Source organism: Corticium candelabrum, chromosome 15, assembly GCF_963422355.1.
Source record: "Corticium candelabrum chromosome 15, ooCorCand1.1, whole genome shotgun sequence".
In the NCBI taxonomy this organism is placed as follows: Eukaryota; Metazoa; Porifera; class Homoscleromorpha; order Homosclerophorida; family Plakinidae; genus Corticium; species Corticium candelabrum.
Genome location: NC_085099.1, coordinates 6,901,272 through 6,922,920, shown reverse-complemented (window position 1 = coordinate 6,922,920; position 21,649 = coordinate 6,901,272). Strand labels below are relative to the sequence as shown.

Here is a 21,649-nt window from a genome sequence, read left to right as displayed (position 1 = left end):
CTATACTCAAGTGTCACCAGCATTCAGTTGGCTTTCAGCACAAGAGATCTACAAGATTTCTTGTGTTCATTCTTTTCTGTGGTGTAGGCATGTTAGCCGTGGTGCCTCGGTGAGTCAATGCGTTAAGGTTAATCGTATTACTATTAGTTCATGTTTGTATTATTTGACAGATTAAGAGTAGGTGGAGGCATGGAAATGTCTGAGGAAGACATGAGTGAGAAAAATGGGATTTTCACAATAGCAAAGGCTTCAGCAGGAAGAGCTTTACTTGCTTATAACCAAAATGCAGTGATAGCTGTTGAACGGCTTCAAGAGTACATTCTCAACAGAAACATTTCTGATGGTATGAGAGATAGTTCCGATGGCCATCGAGTGAGAGAAACAGGATCAGGAGGTACTGCTCTCATGAAACGTTTACCTGACATAACAGCAGATGGAATAAGGAAGACTTTTAGGTAATGCTACTATTGAAGAAAGTGATGCTACTGTACTTGACCATTGTGTGAGCTGTAGGATTACTCAAGACTTAGATAACTGCTTTGGTAAAGACAAGAAACGAAAGAGAACACGGGGACCTCGGAATCAAAAATTGGTACGTGCCACAGTTATTATTGTGCAGGACTACAGAAAGAAATACATATAAATTGATATTAACTGCTTGTTATCTGTTTTATGTTGCTGTATGGTTTAACAGAATCCTGTGAGCACAACAGAGTTGGCAACATTGGAGCATAGTCCAAGGTACAGATATTGCTTACATGCAATGTTAATAATGAGTTTGTAAGTCAATCTTTAAGACACCTGTAGACTAGAATTTTGATTTTAATCTTACCAAATGGCTACACAGAGTGCAGAAGTAAGTAATGTGTGTAGCAATACTCTTGCACAACCACGATAGTAACACGAGCAAACCTATTAGCAACGATGATACAGCGACTGCTAATTATTGTTCACTACGTAGTAAGGAATTTTATACAGTGCGCAGTATTTGTAGCAGCCTCATATTGCAAAAGAAAAGAGGGGAGCAGAGGAAACAAATCTGTCAATTAACAGTTGATACTGACTTCCTGTATTGCAGTTAGCTCTCCTGCATTGCCTACATTTCAACATTTACTCAGCAAAAAGTTAACTAGATACTACAACTGGTTGCATGAATAACTCAGGTAATCCGTTGCATGACTCAGACAATTGGCACATAATACAGTAGCTGATCCTTGAGAAAGTCTAGAATCCTATTAAATGGTGTCTATCTTGGGAGCACAATTGGAAGGTGCAGCACAACAATGACTTAAGCATACCAACTAATCAAAATAAGGGTATGACAATAGTAGGGGAAGCAAATTCCTGCTTCAATAGTAAGTGACCAAATCAGCCAAACCAGATACCTACCTATGGCCTTTCAAAACCTAATATATTGATTTTGCAAGGAATGTGGCTATCCTTGAGCAGGGATGATGTCTTTATTTCAGCTGTGAGCCATCAGAAACAGGACTGTATAAGGTCACTTGACTGAGTGAGTAGCGTACCCAAGAGTCTGAAGCACTTCTGGTCTATGTGGCTGTGTGTGTGTGTGTGTGTGTGTGTGTGTGTGTGTGTGTGTGTGTGTGTGTGTTTGTGTGTGTGTGTGTGTGTGTGTGTGTGTGTGTGTGTGTGTGTGTGTGTGTGTGTGTGTGTGTGTGTGTGTGTGTGTGTAAGTCCTCTCACTGAACCCTCCAAGAGGGTAACCCACGGGACCTTGTATTTCCGGTAGTTCGCTAGCCAGGGGGAGGAAATACATGCTAACTTCAGTCTTGGCAAGCTGAGGACGGTGTGAGGCTAGGATGCGCTAGCCCAGCAAGCTGGTCATCTGACTGTGTATTTGCTACTACTCGCAGACTAGAGCGCGTTCCGCTCTTCTTGGCGAAAGCTTCTGCGATGCCGAAGCCCATAGTGGGTATGGTGGAATTTCCATTCCAGGTGTGTGTGTGTGTGTGTGTGTGTGTGTGTGTGTGTGTGTGTGCGTGTGTGTGTGTTGTGGTGCTATGGCTCAGTTGGTTAGAGAGTTATCCAATAGAGTGTATACATGCTGAATTCCAGGACCTTGCAGGGTTGCAAGTTCAAGTCACAGTGATAGCGAGCGATGGCATAATTTCCTCGGGCAAGAAACTCACACACAATCACCTCTCTCAACTCAGGAGTATAAATGAGTGCCTGGTCTTTGACTGGGGACTAAGCAGCCATTGGCTGTGACGTGACATCAGCCACTGGGGTCCAGATGAGACTTCGGGTGCTCACACCACAGTTGGCTTGGCTTCACAAGCCAGTGCTCCTGTGAGTATTTGACTCAGCTCCAGGAGATTGCTAGCGTAGGCCCAGAGTTCTCCTGAGTAGTGCACAGGAGCCCAGCTGTTAGCTGGGTGTGTGACCAGTATCTGGCAGCTCTTAACGTGTAGTTTTTTAGTTTAATGTGTGTGTGTGTGTGTGTGTGTGTGTGTGTGTGTGTGTGTGTGTGTGTGTGTGTGTGTGTGTGTGTGTGTGTGTGTGTGTGTGTGACCAGTATCTGGCAGCTCTTAACGTGTAGTTTTTTAGTTTAATGTGTGTGTGTGTGTGTGTGTGTGTGTGTGTGTGTGTGTGTGTGTGTGTGTGTGTGTGTGTGTGCTCGCGCACATCTACGTGGCTATGTCTGCTCAAACGTGTCATGCTTTAATTCCGTCAAAATGGTCCAATCATGTAGCAGTGTTCATGTTTGGTCGCTTGTAGCAGCTACAGTCACGTGATCAGACATTCCAGGGGCGTTAGGCTTGAGGCAACTGATGCAACTGCCACCCCTTAGAAAAGTGGCCATCGCAGTTAAAAAAATTAAATTGGGTGTGTCTATAATTTATTTACATTTATCTGTGACTTAAGCCTGGTTCACAATATTGATGCCGACGTCGACAATAGAAATGAATCCTATTCCAGCGTCGACGTCGGCGTGTCAACATCAAAGGATGCCGCCGACGTCGAGGCGGTTTGTTTGAAGTTTGATGCTCAACTCAGCGTCGGCGTCATTGTGAACCAGGCTTTAGCCAGCAGGCTTCAAGATCAACAAAGAGAGCATTAGGCAATTTGATGGTACAGGTAATCGTAGACTTGGTCAGTTGTTTTATAGTCTGTTAGCGTTTGTTGCCAGTCATGTGACTGATATTAGCAGCACTTTTCAAGTTGATATTATAGAGGTGCCTCTATAAATTTAAGGCTAGTTACGCCCTTGCATTCACTCACCAACATTATAGAGAGAGAGCTTTAATACCAGAACACTCTATTAGACTAAATCAATTCACAATTACCAGGTCTTGTCCAGACTGAACTATGAAGACTTACCTGTCTGTAATGGCCAACATAAAATCAATAGTTTTCTGACTCATGACAATTGCATGGAAACCTGCTTTGTACTGTTGCATGACCAGGAGCGATGTCTATGTGCTGCATGTAATGAATCTCATTACATTGACAATTGGACTATAGTAGTAGTGGTGTTTGGAATTTGTGGTCACATGAGATGACAGTCACTTTGTATGGTATAAACAAATTTTACTAGTGCAAAATGGTATCGAATTTATTACAAATCGAGCATTTCTAGAGCTGTGGAAGCAAGGGTGTAAACACATCTTCAGCTACAGTTGCTATTGCATAAATGCATGCGTGGATCGAAACCTTTGAATACACTAATTTGCATTGCGTTTGTTATGTAGTCATTGACGAGTGTGTTGCTATCGACAAGCATTGTAGTAAAATTATAATGTGTATTTGTAGGAGAATGGGGCGAAGAAGTGACATTGCATTTCTAGGAAATCTAAACAGGTAAGACCTTTTTGTGTTTGCTGTCAGAAAAATGGTGTAACTGCAACACTTGGTTCTCTCTCTCTCTCGCTACCTTTTGTATAGTGTGCAGTATAAAGGCTTTTTGAAAGCTATCAAGAGAAAAGCTGATACTTTCTATGTAGTGTCACTGAAGGTGATCATATTATACACATATTTAGTTTCGCCATTTCTGTGATAGCTGAGAATAGAGAATGCATTGTGGTTTTACTGTTCCAATGTACAGAAAATTCAAGTTAGTTAACTTGGGAAGAAAACATGGCATTTTATTGTTCCTATGTAATTTGACTTCAAATGTCAGTGGCAAGTTCTTTGGACAAAAACTTTCTAAATCCTTCCTAACTAATACGTTACACACTTGACTATGCCTGGTAGCTCATGATGACATTAAACATAACCCTCCTGACATATAACTGATGATGTCTATTGGCAATTATCATACACTGGTAGTTCCACCACACAGCTGCTAATGGAATTGTAGTATGCCTAGACTTTTTGCAGCTCATGACTAGATTGTTGCCTTCTGTTGTAGTCTGAGATCAATAATTATACCTAAAAGCATGATTTGCAAAGTAAATTGTGTCTGTGTACATAAAGTATGCAGGAAGACTAAGTCCTAACCAAGCTACCTAGCCTTCAAACACACACAGCCAAATGGCAAAGTTGTAAGGAGCTGCCTTAGTTAGGTAACATTCCCCAGCTCTGAGGCTGGGCATCTGTGCACTACTCAGAAGAACTCTGTGGTGTGCAGTGACAATCTCTTGAAAGTAGGCCAGGTACTTGCACAAACACTGACATGCGACTGGCCAATGTGATGGCACCCGAATTGCCACCCGAATTGCCACCCAAATGTCAGTGGCTGGTGTTCAGTGGTCATTGCTGTCCCGATCAAAGACCGGGTACTTATTTATACACCAGCTGTTCCGTAAGCTAGCAGCAAGGCTTTAGCACTTTAGTGCTTGCTTCTTCATTTGTACTCCTGAGTCAAGACAAGGAAATGCAGGTAAATTCCTTGCTTAAAGGAAATTATGCCATGACTCACCAGTGAGAAAAATTCTAGCTCCTGCATGTTTCCAATCGTGCAGGTTTGATGGTACACACACACACACACACACACACACACACACACACACACACACACACACACACACACACACACACACACACACACACACACACACACACACACACACACACGTGCACACACCACACAACAAAACATATTGTCAGGTTGATTCAGTTGTTGGGCCAGGCAGTTAAATTCGTCTGCTACATTCTAGCACAAACATTAACAGCAGTACACAATTCTTGTCATGTGGTGCACCCATTCTGTAGCCAAGAAGGTAATATGAAATACTGTCCTTATGATGGGCTAGTATTGTATTTACAAGTGTCAGTCATTAATTAACTGCCTTGTAAGCAGATAGACATAAAACATAAAGTTTCAAGAATATTTTATGCATGTGAATTGTGTCTTGTTATGTTATTTTCGTTAGGGCAAGAAATCTGGACCGAAGCTAATCCAAGCATGGAGAATTTAGGCAACTGTTTTTGGGTTTTGGCATTACTAATGTTTCCAATGATGGGAGAAGACTTGTGCCTTAAGTTAAAATACTGCAATAGCCACAGCCACCCAACATTTGTTCAAATCTTGTCAAAGAATGGTAATTTAAGGAAGTTTTGATGGCCATGAAAATTAGGCAAGTTGGTACAGATGTGAGGAACACCGAAAGGCAGCAAGACACTGCAAGAAGACATTGAAAAATAGTCTGATACTGATGTTTTGGTTGGTACTAGGAGTCTGTTGGATACCATATTACTTTGCAATATAGTACTAAAAGACTACATGTATTAATGAGTCTGCTACAGTTATTTTGTGACACGTATGAAGAAACCTGGTATTGACTGACATCACTATGTGGTATGTTAGGATCACCTGCTGTTTCCAGCTGAAAACTACAACAAAACACAAAGACCTAAGATGTCATTTATGATGCCATCAATGTCATTCAATGGTATGAATGGACCTCTGATTTAAATCATTGCTAAACTTGAACATTGTCTTCTAGGATCTGCTGATGTGAAGGAAGGAGAGGTTTCACTAATGCAAATTGACTGTGAAGTTTTAGATACTCACACTGTCTCAGTATTGACATCAGATATTGAACCTGTCGATCATCGAGCTTCAATGTACTCACAAACACAATACCATAGCAACCAAAACATATCAAAATCTACAAGATGACTTTACATATCCAACAGAGTTTGTTTTATAATATATTCCTGTTCAATAAAATGAAACACAAATAAAAGTTTAATTAAGTAGCTATTGATTATATAGCAAATATCTCTCTCTATATGTTGGCTCATAGCCTCTTACTAGTGGCAGACCTGTAGCTACTCGTTGCTGGTAATCCAAATACTGACGGCCAAAGAAAGCTAGCAGGGTCATTTCCTCTTCTTCTATTCGCTCTCTAAAAAATTTCCATGAAGCTACTGTGTACCCTACCAGACACACAGGATTGGAGAGTAAAAGTTGTGTTCCAATACTCCAGTAAAACCATCCCACATATGAAGGATGCCGAAACCAGCTGTAGATGCCATGTGTAACTAATTGATGGTCCTTTGTCTTCTTGTACGCTATCGAGTGAGAGAAATTTGAACGGCTTGTGAACATTGCTACTTTCCGTAAACTCTCTCCTACTATCACCATCACAACTCCTGATCTACTAAGCCACACCCACGACTTTACGAATGGGAAGAAATAGTACTCAACACCGTATTCTAGCCAGCTACACATGGCTGCTAGAGTATACTCTTTGCTGTGGTTCAGCAAGAATGAGTCGAGGCTAAGCTTGTGATTGTTGAAGAGTGCCGTCGTGAAATATTCTGACCAGTGAAAGAACGCCAAAGCAGACATGTAAAGTCCAACGTTACAGAGAGGTACATTAAGTGTAGCATAGGTGTACGCTCCTTCACCACAAAGCAGCCCCAGCAATAGAGCAATGCCACCGGCAAAAACAAGCGATGGCTTCCTACAGGAGACACTGAAAACGATCACCCAACAAGCGCTAGTAAGTACCGGAAACCATCCAAAGGCATGCAGCTCGCCAACTGATACAGCTCCGATCCCAAACGACGCTCCCGCCACCAAAGCTTCCATGTGCAGAAATCCCGTATCTGTAACTGGGGTCGCGAGGCTATTCAGCGCTACCGGTGCCGTACAGTGTACATTGTAGGATGGCTCGGCACGCCAACCGTGCCAAAAATAATCCGCGAGCACTAAGTGAATATTCTAGATTGCGCTTGATCAATCGAACGATCAAGCGCCTAGTTCAGTGCTTGATCAATTTGCTCGGCTCGCTACTAAAACGTGTTTTGGCACGGTTGGCGCTGGATCCATGTGTCAGGTATCACTGCAGTCCGATCTTGTGAGGCTTCCTTCTGTCCAATGCTTATCTGGATACGAATCTCTCCTTTAATTGGTCAACATGTCTTTTCCAGGTCATTCCATTTACTTGTACACCGGCGTAGGAAGTGGGGGTTAGGGGGAGAATCCCCCTCGCTCAGTGTAGGAATTGAAATTTCCTGCGCCAGTGACTTTTGCAAATCTGTTTACTGTCTGGCAAGCGAGGCAGTTTGCTTAAGCTGGATTTACAATATGCAAACGCTTGAGCGTCGCGTCGCGTCGCGTCGCGTCACGTCGCGTCACGTCGCGCGTCACGTCGCGTATTACAAATTCAAATTGTAAATGGTCGACGCGACGCGACGTTCGACGGACGCGACGCTCGCGACGCGACGCGTCGAAATAGAAACAAGTTCTATTTAAGCGTCGAACCGGAAGCTGTTCACGTCGCGTCGGAAGTAGCACCTTGATCTCGACCAATCACAGCCAACTATAAATGCACGTGTGGCTTTCGTGAGCAATGATTATTGATTTCGGCGCTGTACTCGACGTTGAGCGGTCTATAGATTGTGTAGGGAGCTGTCCTTGCTTGCGGATGATCAACTGCAAGATGTACAAAGACCTGCGCGCAAGGGAGAACGCGTAGAAATTGATTTTGAGCAATTTGGGGGTTCTGGCAGAGTTGTGCTAGTAGAAAATCGAAGCGCGGGTGGTCAGTTCAATAATTCAGGCAGCGACGTCTACGGCGCGCTGAAATCGTATTGTGAATGGTACGATGCGTGTGACGCGTACGTGCCACTCCCACGCAAGACAACATGACAGGACGCACGCGACGCGACGCTCAAGCGTTCCCATATTGTAAATCCAGCTTTACTCATGATGACATCGGTATCAGCGCCCCCCGCCGCTCGTGAACATCTTCCTATGCCGTGCTGTTGTAACTCTGTATGAAACTGGACTTAGACGATATCAAACCTCGTTTTAGTTCCATCTGAAGATTCTTCTTTGTTAAAGCTATTTGAAGATGTATACGATCCAGTCGTGTTCTGATCCTCCCTTTTAAGGACAGCTCTGACGCTGCAGGAGACATACCCGTCCTTCTACATGCTCTGTGGTCAAATGATATATTCTATTCTTTATCATCTTCAGTTTCCTCTTTACGGTTTGCACACTTCCCATTTCGTTGCTGGGTGGTATGGTGGACTGTTGACATGTTTAATTATTTTCATTCATTCGAAGGAATGTAGAAAACTCTTCTGCAACGAACCATTTTGAATGAGCATCCAGCATTTGTCCCATATCAGGTTCCGCAAAGTTTATACCGACTCGGCCATATGATCATGGATGCACAAAAACTGATGATGGATTTGAACCAACTGGCTGACATTCAAAACAAAACTTTGCATGTACAGTGTCAGCATGGTATGCAATCCGTGCCACTGACTTTATTCTTACTATGCCTGGATGAACTGTGCAGCTCCAATAAGACTTTGCTTCTCAATGATGAAAGGATAATGGTATGCATACCCCACAAACGACATGCAGTTCTCTTCAATAGTAAGTTATTCCCTCCTGGCAAAATATGGCTTGTCACTAGTAGATCTTCTACTAGAAATTGCTGTACATTAAACATGTGCTGCGCCAGTGCTCTCGTCTCAGATTTCTGCTTTGCAGAAATTGGAAGTCTGGACCAGGCATCTACATTCTCGTGCAGCATGTCTGAATTATAACGTGTACATGCAAGCTGATAGCATCAATGTTCGGCGTTGCATTCTGGCTGCAGCCAATAGAGGTATTCGTTGTAAGAGGCTTATGGTCTGTTACAAAAGTGAAAGATCTTCCATAGTTGCGGAACCGTTTAACTCCATAAGGCTGTATAAGCTCTCCCTCTCTATCTGAGCATAGTTTTTCTCAGCTGGAGTAAGGGAATGAAAAGCATAGGTCACAGATCTTTCCGCATCATCTGGCAATGAGCTAAGACTGCTAGATATTGACCTGGCCCATATGCAGAGGGGTCACAATTAAGACAGTTAGTTTAGGCGGAAGACTATAGGGTCATTATGCGTAAGAACTTGAGCAGAGGTTAACTGTTTCTTCAACTGTGCAAATGCATATTGCCACTTCCATTAGAGACCCTTTTCTAAGCAATGCATTCAAAGAACTTGCCAATAACGCCAAATTCCGAATAAACTTTCGATAGTAAGTTATCAAGGCAAGAAAGAACGGAGTTTCTAAACATCTGAATTCTAACGTGTGCTTGTAAGCTGAAGTTGCTTGGTACTGGTGCTTTAGCTACAGCTTCCATCTTTTGCGGTGCTGTATGAACACATTGTGCATTGACAACATAACCTAAATACTCGACTTGCGCCTTCAGGAAGGAACATATTTCTTCTCCTTGAGCTTCAATTATACCACGCTCAGTTGATCAATTGAGTGAACACTGCTTCCACATTTCTGAAGGTTTTCTTCCTTACTCTTGCCAGTTACCAATATGTCGTCTACACGATACCTTGTATCCCTGTAGGACCTTTTCCATTGTTTGTTGGAAAACTGCCGGTGCGCTTGATGTACCGAACGGTAGTCGTTTATATTGCTACAGTTCTCGGTGAGTGTTGAATGTCACAGGTTTCCTAGATTCCTTGTCTAGAGGCAAGGCACTTGCAGTAGATAAGCTTGGGCCAAATGATCCATGCAAGTATTGCCATCTTGTTAAAGTAGCTAGCAGATCTTTGATCTGGCCTAGTTAGTGGATATTGATCCGTCTTCAAAGCTGAGTTGATAGCAACTTTAATTAAAGACCCTACACTATTGTATACGTATATAGATCCAACCGCCTCCGGAATTGGAACCAAGGGCGTTGCCCATTCGCTATGGCTCTCTCTCTCTCCCCTCTCCCTCTCCCTCTCCCTCTCCCTCTCCCTCTCCCTCTCCCTCTCCCTCTCCCCTCTCCCTCTCCCTCTCCCTCTCCCTCTCCCTCTCCCTCTCCCTCTCCCTCTCCACTATATTTTGTGTTTCTATGCGATCTAGTTCTTGCTGCACGTATTGGCTCGTGATCACGTATACATGGTACCGACCAGCGCGCAAACAACGTTGTTGTGCTTCCTCGACAATTTACATTGTTGCCGTTTGTTGGTGCAAAATGCTTGTCTAGCCTGTTAATCAGTTTTTCAGCGTCACTTCAGACGGCTTGTTTGGGCACACTAGACTATACGCATGTCGGTGTATGTCGCAATTTCCGTTTCCGCAATTTCCTATTCCATATCTAACGAACAAATTCGGTTTCTGGAAACGAGCGTCACCATCTGCTGTCTCTGGTTCTTCCTCTTTGTATGAAGCTGTGTAGTATATTGTGGGTGGAGTCAATTAGAGTTGCGGTTAGTATGCACTGTTCTTGTAGTGTCTATTGAGTGAGTAATAACAGTTGTGTTTGGGCGTACTTAAGTCCACTTCTACTAACCCTAGTAGGCGTATTCCTCCTTGTCTAGCTAGAAACTTACGGTGCATTACATTGGCGACGAGGATGTCGGAGAATATTAGAGCAGACCCTCTACCGTGGGGAGTGGGCAGAGTGGAGAAGTTTGAGCTTCACCAGCAACATTGGCCAGCGTATGAGGCACGCGTTACGCAGTATTTCGTTGCAAACGGCGTCACGGGCGTCGAAGTGGAAGGTGGCTCAGACACCCGAAAGGTGGCGATCTTCTTGACCATTATTGGTCCCAATACCTATCGAACTTTCCGAGATTTAGCAGCCCCAGCGAATTAAGCCAGCCGAAAAGTCATATGCACAACTCACAAATAGACTCGGATGGTTGCTGACTCCTCTACTGATATTTGAAGCGTTTAGCACGGGCCCGGGAAACGTGCGAGGCCCTGGACGTCCTGATCGTTCTATATAATAAGAGGATCCGGCGGACGTCATCATTTTCCTGGGCATAGGGATTGATACGAGGAACGCCCTGCTGCGTCTCCCGCGAGAGAAACTAGAGCGCACACGAGCACTGTTGCAAAACTGGTCGGCTAAACGCGCTTGCACAAAACACGAGTTGCTAGGGCTCATTGGAACGTTGCAGCATGCGGCGTCGGTAGTTAAACCGGGTCGCATATTTGTCAAGAGATTGATTGACTTGGCATCGATACCGGAGGAGCTCCAGCACTACGTGAGGCTGAACAAGGAGACACGGGCAGACATCAACTGGTGGGTGCAATTTATAGACCGCTGGAACAGTTGTGGTCTTCTAACCGCTGTAGGTTGCTTGCTGCCGTCGGTAGCGATTCAAACGGACGCGTCTGGGTCATGGGGATGTGGTGGTGTATGGCAGAGATCAAGGATACAAATCCACTGGCCGAAGTCAAGGTCACAAGTGCACATTTCTCCAAAGAAATAGTGCCCGTGATTCTTGCAGCCCATGGTATTCGGGCAGCGACTTCATAGAAAATACGTACTCTTCGTGTCAGACAACATGGCGATGGTCACCGCACTAAGCAGGGGTCGTGCAAGGAACCGCATGTGATGCACCTACTTCGCATACCCCATTTCGTGGGGGCTTACTACAATTTTACGTTTACCGATTCGCATATTCCTGGAACAGAAAATGGGGTCGCTGACGCGGTCTCTCGTAACTTTTTGCCAAATGCTCTGATTTCCTGTCACAGTTGCACCCCGTGCCGCTGCAGTCACTGCCCGGCACGGTAGAATTCATATGCAGTCTCCACCTCAACTGAACCTGCGACAATTGGAACAGTCCGCTAAAAGCCTGTTTGAATCCGGGCTAGCGCCGTCAACAATTAGATTGTACCGGTCGGGATACACGCGCTACTTGCAGTTCTGTCAACGCGCTCAAGTAAGTGGCCTTCAAGCATTGGAACAGACACTATGTTGGTTCGTGGCATTCTTGGCGGAGGAGAGGATGGCGTATGCAACAATCAAAAGCTACCAATCTGCAGTGCGCTACTTTCACATCCAAGAGAAATACAGGAATCCGTTCGAAAATATACATTCCGGCCTGGATCTTGTATTGCGGGGCGCGAAGCGCTCTTGTGGTTCGGCACAACGACAGCCAAGACTACCGATTAATGCAGCAATTTTCAGTCCCTTGAGACGGCACTTGTCACCTAAAGCAGCGAATTTTAACGTGATCATGTTGTGGGCTGCCTGCTTCTTAGCCTTGTTTGGTTTCTTCCGAGCGGGAAAGTTTACATTATCATCGTGGTCAGCGTACGACCCAACTGTGCACTTGTCCTTCGGTGACATCCCCTTCCCTACTGTGCGTGCGACTGAAACAATCGAAGAACGACCCATTTCGTCAGGGCGTGTTCGTGTACGTTGGAAAGACGGAGTCAGAGGTCCGTCCGGTCACAGCAGTGTTGGCATATCTAGCGCGTAGGGACGCTACTCCGACCCCTCTTTGCCTCTGCACCGATGGGTCACCGCTTTCAAGAGAACGCCTAGTTACACAACCGAGGGAAGCCTTATCGGCATGCGGTGTGTCCCCAGATTTATATTCTGGTCACAGCTTCAGAAAGGGAGCGGCAACAGCTGTGGCTTGCCGAGGATTGGAAGACTCTACTATCCAAACTTTGGGGAGGTGAAGAAGCGACGCGTACAAGCGGTACGTTCGGCTGGACCCGACCGCGGTTGCCAGCTACTCGCGAGTGTTCGTGTCAGGTAGACAATCCTAGAAACAGAGTACAGAGAAGCTAACGAGATATTGTACGAGTGTTACTTACCGCGGTCACTACATGAATGAGTATGAGAACGGACTGGAAGACAGCGATCGATAACCATAGAACGAGTCGTAGCGGTAGACAATAATGGCAAGAGAGAGATCAGGAATTATGGTGTAGAGATCGGTGACGGCTTGGGCGAGTGACAGCCGTCCTGGCGGAATGGCTGTCACCGATTGGGCCAGACTCCGGACAATATCCCGGATTCTCGTCATACACCGACCTCGAGCGAGAAACCATCCGGGGTCCGATCACTCTTTCGTGACCAGACCTTCAATAGAAGGCGGACCGAAATATGGGAGACAACGTGTAGACGAGACCACTGGATCTCTCAGAAAGGTAAGAATTCAAAAAGAGTTTAAGTACAGGTAAAACGCAGTTGATCATGAATTCTCCTTGCGCAAACGGCGCTGAACGCGCAGAGAGATTGTTGTAACACACGTAATATACGGTACATAGATAGTTGGAGACAGAGCGAGATTTTCCGCGCTCTGAGGGTGTGGAGCATGTGCAGTGCACGCAGCGCTCCTTATATGGAAGGCAACGCAAGGGGCTATCAGTCTAGCATAATTCCGACCGAGCAACGCGCCTTTCTGTTTTCCACCTTAACCCTATACTGGACGATAGTTATCCTATCTTCGTGAGTGTCAAGGACACCTCACGTGAAAGGTTGAGTGGGCCGGACCCCGGACAGTGTCTCGGATCCTCGCCGTACACCGACCTCGAACGAGGAAACAGCCGGTGTCCGATCACTCTTCCGTGGCCAGACGTTCAATAGAAGGCGGGCCGAAATACGGGAGACGACGTGAAAACAAGACCATTGGATATCTCAGAAAGGTAAGAATTCAACCAGCGTGTGAACTGTTAGGGACATCATCACTCTATGGGGTGAGAACAAGGAACTAAACGCGTTTCCAGGGTAGCTAAATGGCTCCAGTAACTCTGATTGCATCACGTCACCGGCCAATGAAAACAATGTATTTAGATCAAGTTTCGTGACGTGAACATGCCGCTGCACGTCAGCAGCTGACGTACGGATTTGCAACCAAGCCTCCCCTCCATGTGAGCAGTTCCGGCTCATGCACCTCCTCTCACGTGCGTGCAGGCGAACAGCTTGTGACGTTGCGCAGTGAGAACGGAGGAAGGCTTGGCTCGCGAGGCTATAGTTACGAGGTAACGCGACTCCTGAGCAATGTTCACATAAATAGACAGAAAAAACTGTCAGGTTGTCCGATCTTGATATTGATGAGCTCGGCCAGAGAAGCAAGTCCAGCTTAATTATTTTAGCTTATATATATATATATATATATATATCGACATGTACGTATACTGGTACACAAAGAGCACCTCAAGGATTGTTGTATACCTTTCTGAACGTTGCTGTGAGTTCAAAACGCAAACCCTGACAACCAGTCGAGACATCGTTACAGGATAATTTGGACAAGATGAGATTAAAGTGAATACCCGGATGTCCAGTGCATACGCTAGCTTACTCTGGCCAAACACGAGTATACCTAGACTCGAGCCGGTCTCTCCCCGCCTTCGTCATTCCCCAGATTGTCAGTCCTCGCCGTGGAGAGACTGGTTTCAGACCGCCTTCTTCCGCTGCAATTAACTTTGAAGAGGTCATACCTTCTAACAGACAGGGTTACATAAACGGATCCCGGGATCCGTCTAGTGGTCGCTGCTTGCATCATAATATCGTGATTTGTTATTAAGTGGTATCCAATTCTTCTACAGTGTAAATACGTATGCCATGCGTGTTGCTAGGCCATACAGTGTCTAGTCTACTGCAAAACAACAGGATTTCAAGGAAACGGGGCGTCAAAACATTCCGTTCTTTACGAGGTAGCTAACGACCACGCATGCTAGTTGTTAGTTCAGTCGAGCAGCCTAGAGATCTCTCCACTCTAGTGTAAAGTGTTCAGTCGGTGATCATTCCCAGTGTAGGGTACAATCGACCATGCAGACCAAAGAGCAGTACGTTGGTGTCACTACAGCTTTACTTCACGAATGGTAATTATTATTCTAGACGCACTGATGGAATCCGTCACTAGGCATTGAGATCTCAAACGTACAACTTACGCAGGTTTGAAAATCATTATGAGATCGGCACGCAGTCTGAAGGTTCGTTGACAAACGACGTCCAAGCAGAAGTAAGTATACTATTGCAATCACACCAGAAGCCTCCTCTACTCGAAGCTGACGTCGGAAAGGTGGTCAGAGATGTCTTTGGGCGGAGAGTACAAAGAAAAAAGACAAAGCACCAAGGAAACAGTGTCTACAAATATTTCGGCCTTAAAAGAAAGGGTGTGAACGACGACATAGCACACGACTCTTCTAGGAGACCGTGTTCTTCTGGCCTTCCTAGCACAAACATAAATGTAGTCGACTTCTTGGAGAAAATACAGCAGCAAACGGACGAGCTGGAAAGTGAGAGGCAACAGCGACTGAACCTGGAGAGACATAGATAGATAGATAGATAGATAGATAGATAGATAGATAGATAGATTTTATTAAATAGTTTCTTTCTCTAGCACAAAAGACTAATGAAAACTGCTGTCTATTCTAATGAACGTAAGACTGAACGTCTGTGAAAGCAAGGTCAAGCGAAGAAAAAGCATAAATTAGTCTTTCCAGCTTCCTTAGAATAACTTTAGCATTGCCTTTCTGAAGTGCAACGCTAATCCGGCGTCTAGACACTGACATAAAATCCTTTTTGTTGTATTGACCATATTCATCCTTGGAGCGATCCCCTAGGGACTTAAGGAAGTTAATGGCTTCCTTGCTAGATAGATAGATAGATAGATAGATAGATAGATAGATAGATAGATTACCGGATGTGGCATGGCAGCTGGTCATGCTTGCTAACGTCTCTGGTTTCTGAGTGGTTCTGCCCTTAGAAGACGTCACAGCCATCCGTTATCACTATCGATTGTTGTTTATATCTCTGTTTACTCTTCTTGCTGTCATCATCTAGCCGTTGTTATTCAAAATCATCGTCACTCTTACTACCGGCCAAATGTCCAAGCAAAGGTCCTGCCCGTTCTGCAACAAACTGTACGCTGTTCTTGGACGGCACATTCACTCTTGTCATGAGAGAAAAGGAAGGCCTTACTCCGAATTTATTGCCGGCCGTGGCGCATCTACTGTTCAGCTGTCTCCTCCAACTGTCAACGAAATCGTTGGACTCCATCTTGAAAGTTCCCGGATGAGTCTTGTTGCCGCCTCGCTTTCCCCAGAGCATGATAGCAATCACAGAGTAAGAGCCCCTTCTGTTAAATCAAGCGGAAGACATTTTGTTATGCGTTCATGCCCATCTTGTTTGAAGTCGTTCAAACGTTTAGATGTACATCTAAACCGGTCTTCCAAATGCTCTTACGTCAAATTGAGTACTGGTAATAATGCAATGTCTGAGCAAGCAATTACTGGGTCTACTTCGTCCAATATTTTGACTGATGTTACCAGGTCTCCTAGAGGTGCTGCTTGTGCCCCAATGGAAAAAACCTCTTTTTCAGAACCTCCGGAAGTTCAAAATCTTGGTAACAATACTACCGAATTCCCTCTTCTTCGACGCCTTAAACTTCCTACTTGTGATGATGAATGGAACACTGCTGACATTTATTTTGCTTCATCAGTTGTGCCTTTGGTATGTTCGTACATCGACCCAGATGAAGCAAATGACGTCTTAGTGAAAGGGATTTTCAACTATTTCAGCAACACCTTTGGCGTTTCTGCAAGCCAAAGAAAAAGAACAAAACGTCATGCTTCCAACCTTGCTCAACGTTTAAGGGTCGCAAAACGAGAAAACAGATTAGCTCAGAAGGCCCTGCGTCGTGCAAAGAAAACCCTCAACATGTCCAAGGATGATTTGTTATCTCTTGTTGCCGCCCTGCGGAAATCTGTGAGATCTCTTCAAAAAATGAAACGGCTGCAGATGAAGGCAAATTTCCAAAGACAATCAAAATTCCAGCAGAGGGACATTTCGTCAAATTTTTGGAAATTTGCTAAACAAATCCTTCGTTCCGACCAAAATGAAGTCAGTCCTTCATTTACTCAGACAACTGCCTATGATTATTTTCGTTCCGCTTACTCTGCTTCGTCACCAAGAAATTGCTTTGACTACCCAGAGTGGCTGAAGCACAGAGATGCTCCATCCTTTCCAATGGGTGATCTTGTCATCACGGAAAAAGACATCTATGATAAAATCAAGTGTGCTCGTTCTGATTCGGCTCCTTGTCCTCTTGACCAAATTAGCTACAAGTTATTGAAACGATGTCCATCTTTGACTGTCGGTCTCCTGCACATCTACAATCTGTGCATTCAGCAATGCAGAGTTCCAAGACTATGGCTGTGTGCTGTCATAAAGTTAATTCCTAAACCAGGAAAAAGTATCCCTTCTGACCCGTCTACCTTCCGACCAATTGCTTTGACTTCTGTAGTTGGGAAGGTGTTCACGTCATTCATCAAAGACACTCTGTTTAAGCATCTCATATCTAATGGATATCTGGATACATCGATCCAAAAGGGGTTCATCAATCACGTCAGCGGGTGTCAAGAACATCAGCTCAAATTGGTGGAGGCTATCAGAGATGCGAAAGCCAATCAGCGGCTTCAAACCATTCTATGGATTGACTTGCGTAATGCTTTTGGAAGTGTTGATCATAATTTAATCCGCTTTGCAATGTCCCATTACAATTGTGGTGATATGGTGACAAATCTCATTTCCAATATATATTGTGGTCTTCGCGCAGTCATTTGCACAGATGACTGGTGTACTTCCAATTTTCCTTATGAGGTCGGTGTATTTCAAGGGGATCCTCTGTCAGTGGCTATTTTTGACATGGTTTTCAACCTTTACACTGATGCTTTAGAATCTCTCGCTCCAACTTGTGCCTATCAGTTTTCGTCAGTGGCTCAAAACTCTTTCTTGTGTAGTTTTGCTGATGACGCTGTCGTAGTCACAAGAGGTCCACATGAAATTAATGCTGTGTGCAAGCGAACAGACCAATTCCTCGAATGGTCTGGCCTAGAAGTCAATGCAGCAAAATGTTCAACTTTTTCACGTCGGAGGCTGATTCATCCAACTGTCTTTGACCCGGAAATCTCTATACAAGGGCAAAAGATTCCATTCTTGTCACACAAGAAAAGCTACAAGTACTTGGGTCTTCCAATTGCGTCTGATCTGTCTCATGCCGACATTTCAAGAGAGCTTCTGGAGACTACTAAGAATTTATTGAATAAAGTCGATCAAACAGCCGTTTCCCGAATGAATAAATGTCTTCTCTATAAGAGAGCGGTGCTACCGCGGCTTTCATGGTTACTGAGCATTGCATCTATTCCTTTGTCATGGATCGAGCAATCATTGGACAGTGTAGTCACGAAATTCTTAAAAAAATGGGTCGGTCTTGCTCATTCAGCAGCTGTCTCTCGCCTTTTCCTTAACACCAAGAACGGCGGCCTCCAACTTGGCCAACCGTCAGATTCTTTCAAGAGACTACAGTCTTGCAACCTGCTTCGATTTACTAAATCAAATGACGAATGCTTGAGAGCCCTGGCAACTATAAAGATTTCAAGAGAGACTGAGTTGTCATCAACCAGATTTAGTGCCGGCAGTTTCTTGGCAACTCTTGATACTTCGCCTGGGTGCCTGCAATCAAAAATAAAGAACATCAAAAAGACGATTACGGAATCATCAAATAATCGTCATTTGTCACATCTTACCTCCCTGTCTGTACAAGGTCAAGCGGCTCGATTCAAGGACGTGGAAGCCGAGCACTTTGCCTTGTCCCTAAAATCTCTACCCGATGACTTGTTCAAATGGGCAATAAATGGGCTCCAGGACACCCTCCCATCAGCAACCAACTTACAGTTGTGGAAGAAAATTTCGTGCAATCAATGTCCTCTCTGTCACCAACCCCAATCGCTGTGCCACGTGCTAAATGCATGTCCCAGTCTACTTGATCGAGGTTTGTACAAACAGAGACACGACAATACGCTGAGACTATTTGTGGACTTTCTAAAACGTCATCTTAGTCAACAGTTTTCCATAGTAGCCGACCTACCAGAATCAGTATACAATTTTCCTGTCGATATAACCTGTACCTGCCTTCGTCCAGACATTGTTGTTTGGAATGCCGTCCTCAAAAAGGCCTGGATGCTTGAGCTGTCGGTCCCATTCGAAACAGTCGTGGAAGAAACGAAGGCCCGGAAAGAACGCCGCTATGCCCAACTTGTCAAAGATGCTAACCATCAGTATAAGACGGAGCTTTTGCATCTCTTGGTTGGGTCGAGAGGATTGATTTTTCCTGAAACTCGACGAGCAGTCTGCATGTTGTGCAAGCCTCTTCAACGCGACTTGGACGATCTGTTTCAAGCTGTCATTCATTCCACCCTGAAAGACTCTTTTCGATGCTGGTTGGCAAGAAGAGACAACATCTCTTAACTTAAAAGTGTTTTTTTTTTGTTGTTGTAATTTCTGCTTTTAATCATTTGTGATGTATAGTCTTCGACTGGACCTCTACATAGTACTCCAGAACTCTACTTCTGTTATAGTGCTACCAGTCCTGTAGACGCTTATTGTACTGTATCGTTCGGTATATTACAATAAAGGACCTTCCATAGATAGATAGATAGATAGGTGTTTTCTTTATCCAGGGAAAACCTTCAGTATAGCCCCAATCTTCAAGGTACTCTGCATTAAATATGTTACAAAAACTAAACTATAAGAAAACACTACGAAAGAATACTAAACAATAATGGAAAAGTCAAGTAAAAATTTACGAACTCTCTGTTTAAACAGACGAAAAAAGTCTCCTGTCATTGATCTCAATGATGCTGGAAGAGAATTCCATAGCTGTTGGGATCTATGACTAGAAGATCCTTTCCCAGCTTCTGTTCGAGGTCTGCTGACATAAAGTCCCATATTAGACAACCTTGTGCTAGAACTTGTGTCAGATTGTCTAAACAAAGACTGGAGATCCGTTGATGACATTCCATGCATCGCTCGAAATACTCGTTGTAGCAAGGCGAGCTTGTGTCTGACCTGGTAGGGAGTAACGTGAAACCTTTTGGTAGATTTCAACGTTTCCTGTTCCTTCTCGAATTGGAATGAGTGCAACGGCTCGAAGTGCGTGCATTTCAATGCTCTCCAGTCGCTTGTTAATGCATTGTGAGCCGTCAGACCAGGTGCTAGAGCAGTAATCCAGATCAGGTTGGACAAGACATCTAAAGTAGGCAGCTATTGCATCATCCGTGAGGAAGCGACCATATCTCCGGAGAACTCCTACTTTTCTAGATACCTTCTTTACGGTATAGTCCAGGTGATACTTCCAGTTTACGTTTTCATCAAATTGGACTCCAAGGACCTTGCATGAGTGACTGCGAAAAGTGGATGACTGTTAACTTTGACGAAGAATTCTGATCTTGCTTGCTTGTCACGAAACTTTTTGAAGACCACTAGTTCTGTTTTCAAACCGTTAAGCTGCAGTAAGTTCTTATTGAACCAAATGGACAAGTTGTCAATGTCTGCTTGAAGTTGTGCAGTAACTGATTGAAATGAAGGACCAAACGAGTAAAGACACGAGTCATCAGCGTAAAGTAGTAAACGACAATGAGATACTGCGTTGATCACATCACTAGTATACAGAATAAACAGGAGTGGACCAAGCCTTGATCCTTGAGGTACTCCACGAAGGCAGCGTACTGGTGTTGAATATTCATTACCTTTACGAACAACCTGGGAGCGGTTACTGAGATAACTGCAAAACCATAACAGAGATTTTTGTTCAACACCCGCAGCTTCCAGTTTCTTTAGCATTCGGCAGTGATGTACGGTATCGAAAGCCTTGCTTAGGTCAAGAAAAACAGCTCCTGAGCAAAGTCCTGAATCTTTGGCAGTTAGAATATTGTCAGCTAGTAACATTGTGGCATCTTCTGTTGACCTCTGTTTTCGAAAACCATACTGACAGTCTGGTGCAATTGCAAGTTATGTGATTCTAAATGAAGACAACTTCGTGAATTAGCTATAATTAATAACCTATAGTTAGAGACGTCTAGACTATTTCTATAAACTTTCTACATGTACAGGCTCTCAGAGCTACGAAACATACCTGCTCTTTCACGATTTCTCAACGACTGAGGCATCCGGCTCGAGACTTCCGGGAAACAAAATAGGCAATTAGCTACAACTACCTAGATCATCTGCATGTCATTATGTGACCATCAAACCGTATCTATGCTCCTCCTGTGCAAGAGAATATCAGTGGTGTGAAAGAAGTTTGTTCGACTCTTCTGATTCGAGCCTCGTATTTACGTTTCTTTTCTTGCTCTTGTTTCCTGTACAGAAATGATACTGCTGATGATCTATATGACTGAGCATGAGGATTAAAGATTCTGACATCAAAGTACGTTTTCTGAAATCTACCACCCCAGAAACGGCACGCGGAGATGTCCAGCCTGGCTTCATCATCAGTGCTGTTACTCTTCTGAGGCAGTATCTCTCCAGTCAGTTTTTGTAAAATTGGTTCTTTCTGGACATCATGACAGACATCATCCAATAGGTTATAGCCACAATGTCTCGGGTCTCATTGTACCTCACTGTTGGAAATCCACCGGTAGGACATGAGAGTGAGTGATCAACTGAGAAATGGTCTCCACAAGCGCAGAAATCAGGTAGAA

At 44.4% G+C, this 21,649-nt stretch overlaps 3 protein-coding genes across 3 annotated transcripts; 2 read left to right on the top strand and 1 right to left on the bottom strand.

Annotated features, from left to right (window-relative positions):
* On the top strand, positions 1-6,165 carry LOC134190731 (uncharacterized). Its single transcript, XM_062659227.1, has 8 exons — positions 1-109; positions 171-455; positions 514-592; positions 695-741; positions 3,775-3,822; positions 3,907-3,976; positions 5,771-5,855; positions 5,910-6,165. The coding sequence occupies exons 1-8, from the start codon at positions 90-92 to the stop codon at positions 6,083-6,085; spliced, it is 810 nt and encodes a 269-aa protein (XP_062515211.1). The 5' UTR covers positions 1-89; the 3' UTR covers positions 6,086-6,165.
* On the bottom strand, positions 6,152-7,002 carry LOC134190732 (protein-S-isoprenylcysteine O-methyltransferase-like). The gene has a single exon (XM_062659228.1). It carries the CDS (start codon positions 6,758-6,760, stop codon positions 6,167-6,169), a length of 594 nt encoding a protein of 197 aa, XP_062515212.1. The 5' UTR covers positions 6,761-7,002; the 3' UTR covers positions 6,152-6,166.
* An 8,990-nt stretch (positions 7,003-15,992) lies between these two features.
* On the top strand, positions 15,993-19,886 carry LOC134191590 (uncharacterized). Its single transcript, XM_062660212.1, has one exon. It carries the CDS (start codon positions 15,993-15,995, stop codon positions 19,413-19,415), a length of 3,423 nt encoding a protein of 1,140 aa, XP_062516196.1. The 3' UTR covers positions 19,416-19,886.
* The last annotated feature ends 1,763 nt before the right edge of the window (positions 19,887-21,649 follow it).

Coding starts and splice junctions, on each gene's coding strand:
- LOC134190731 (XM_062659227.1), top strand. CDS start 90: ATGTTAGCCGTGGTGCCTCG. Junction 593..694: donor GACCTCGGAATCAAAAATTG/GTACGTGCCACA, acceptor ATGGTTTAACAG/AATCCTGTGAGCACAACAGA. Junction 742..3,774: donor ACATTGGAGCATAGTCCAAG/GTACAGATATTG, acceptor GTGTATTTGTAG/GAGAATGGGGCGAAGAAGTG.
- LOC134190732 (XM_062659228.1), bottom strand. CDS start 6,760: ATGTCTGCTTTGGCGTTCTTTCACTGGTCAGAATATTTCACGACGGCA.
- LOC134191590 (XM_062660212.1), top strand. CDS start 15,993: ATGTCCAAGCAAAGGTCCTGCCCGTTCTGCAACAAACTGTACGCTGTT.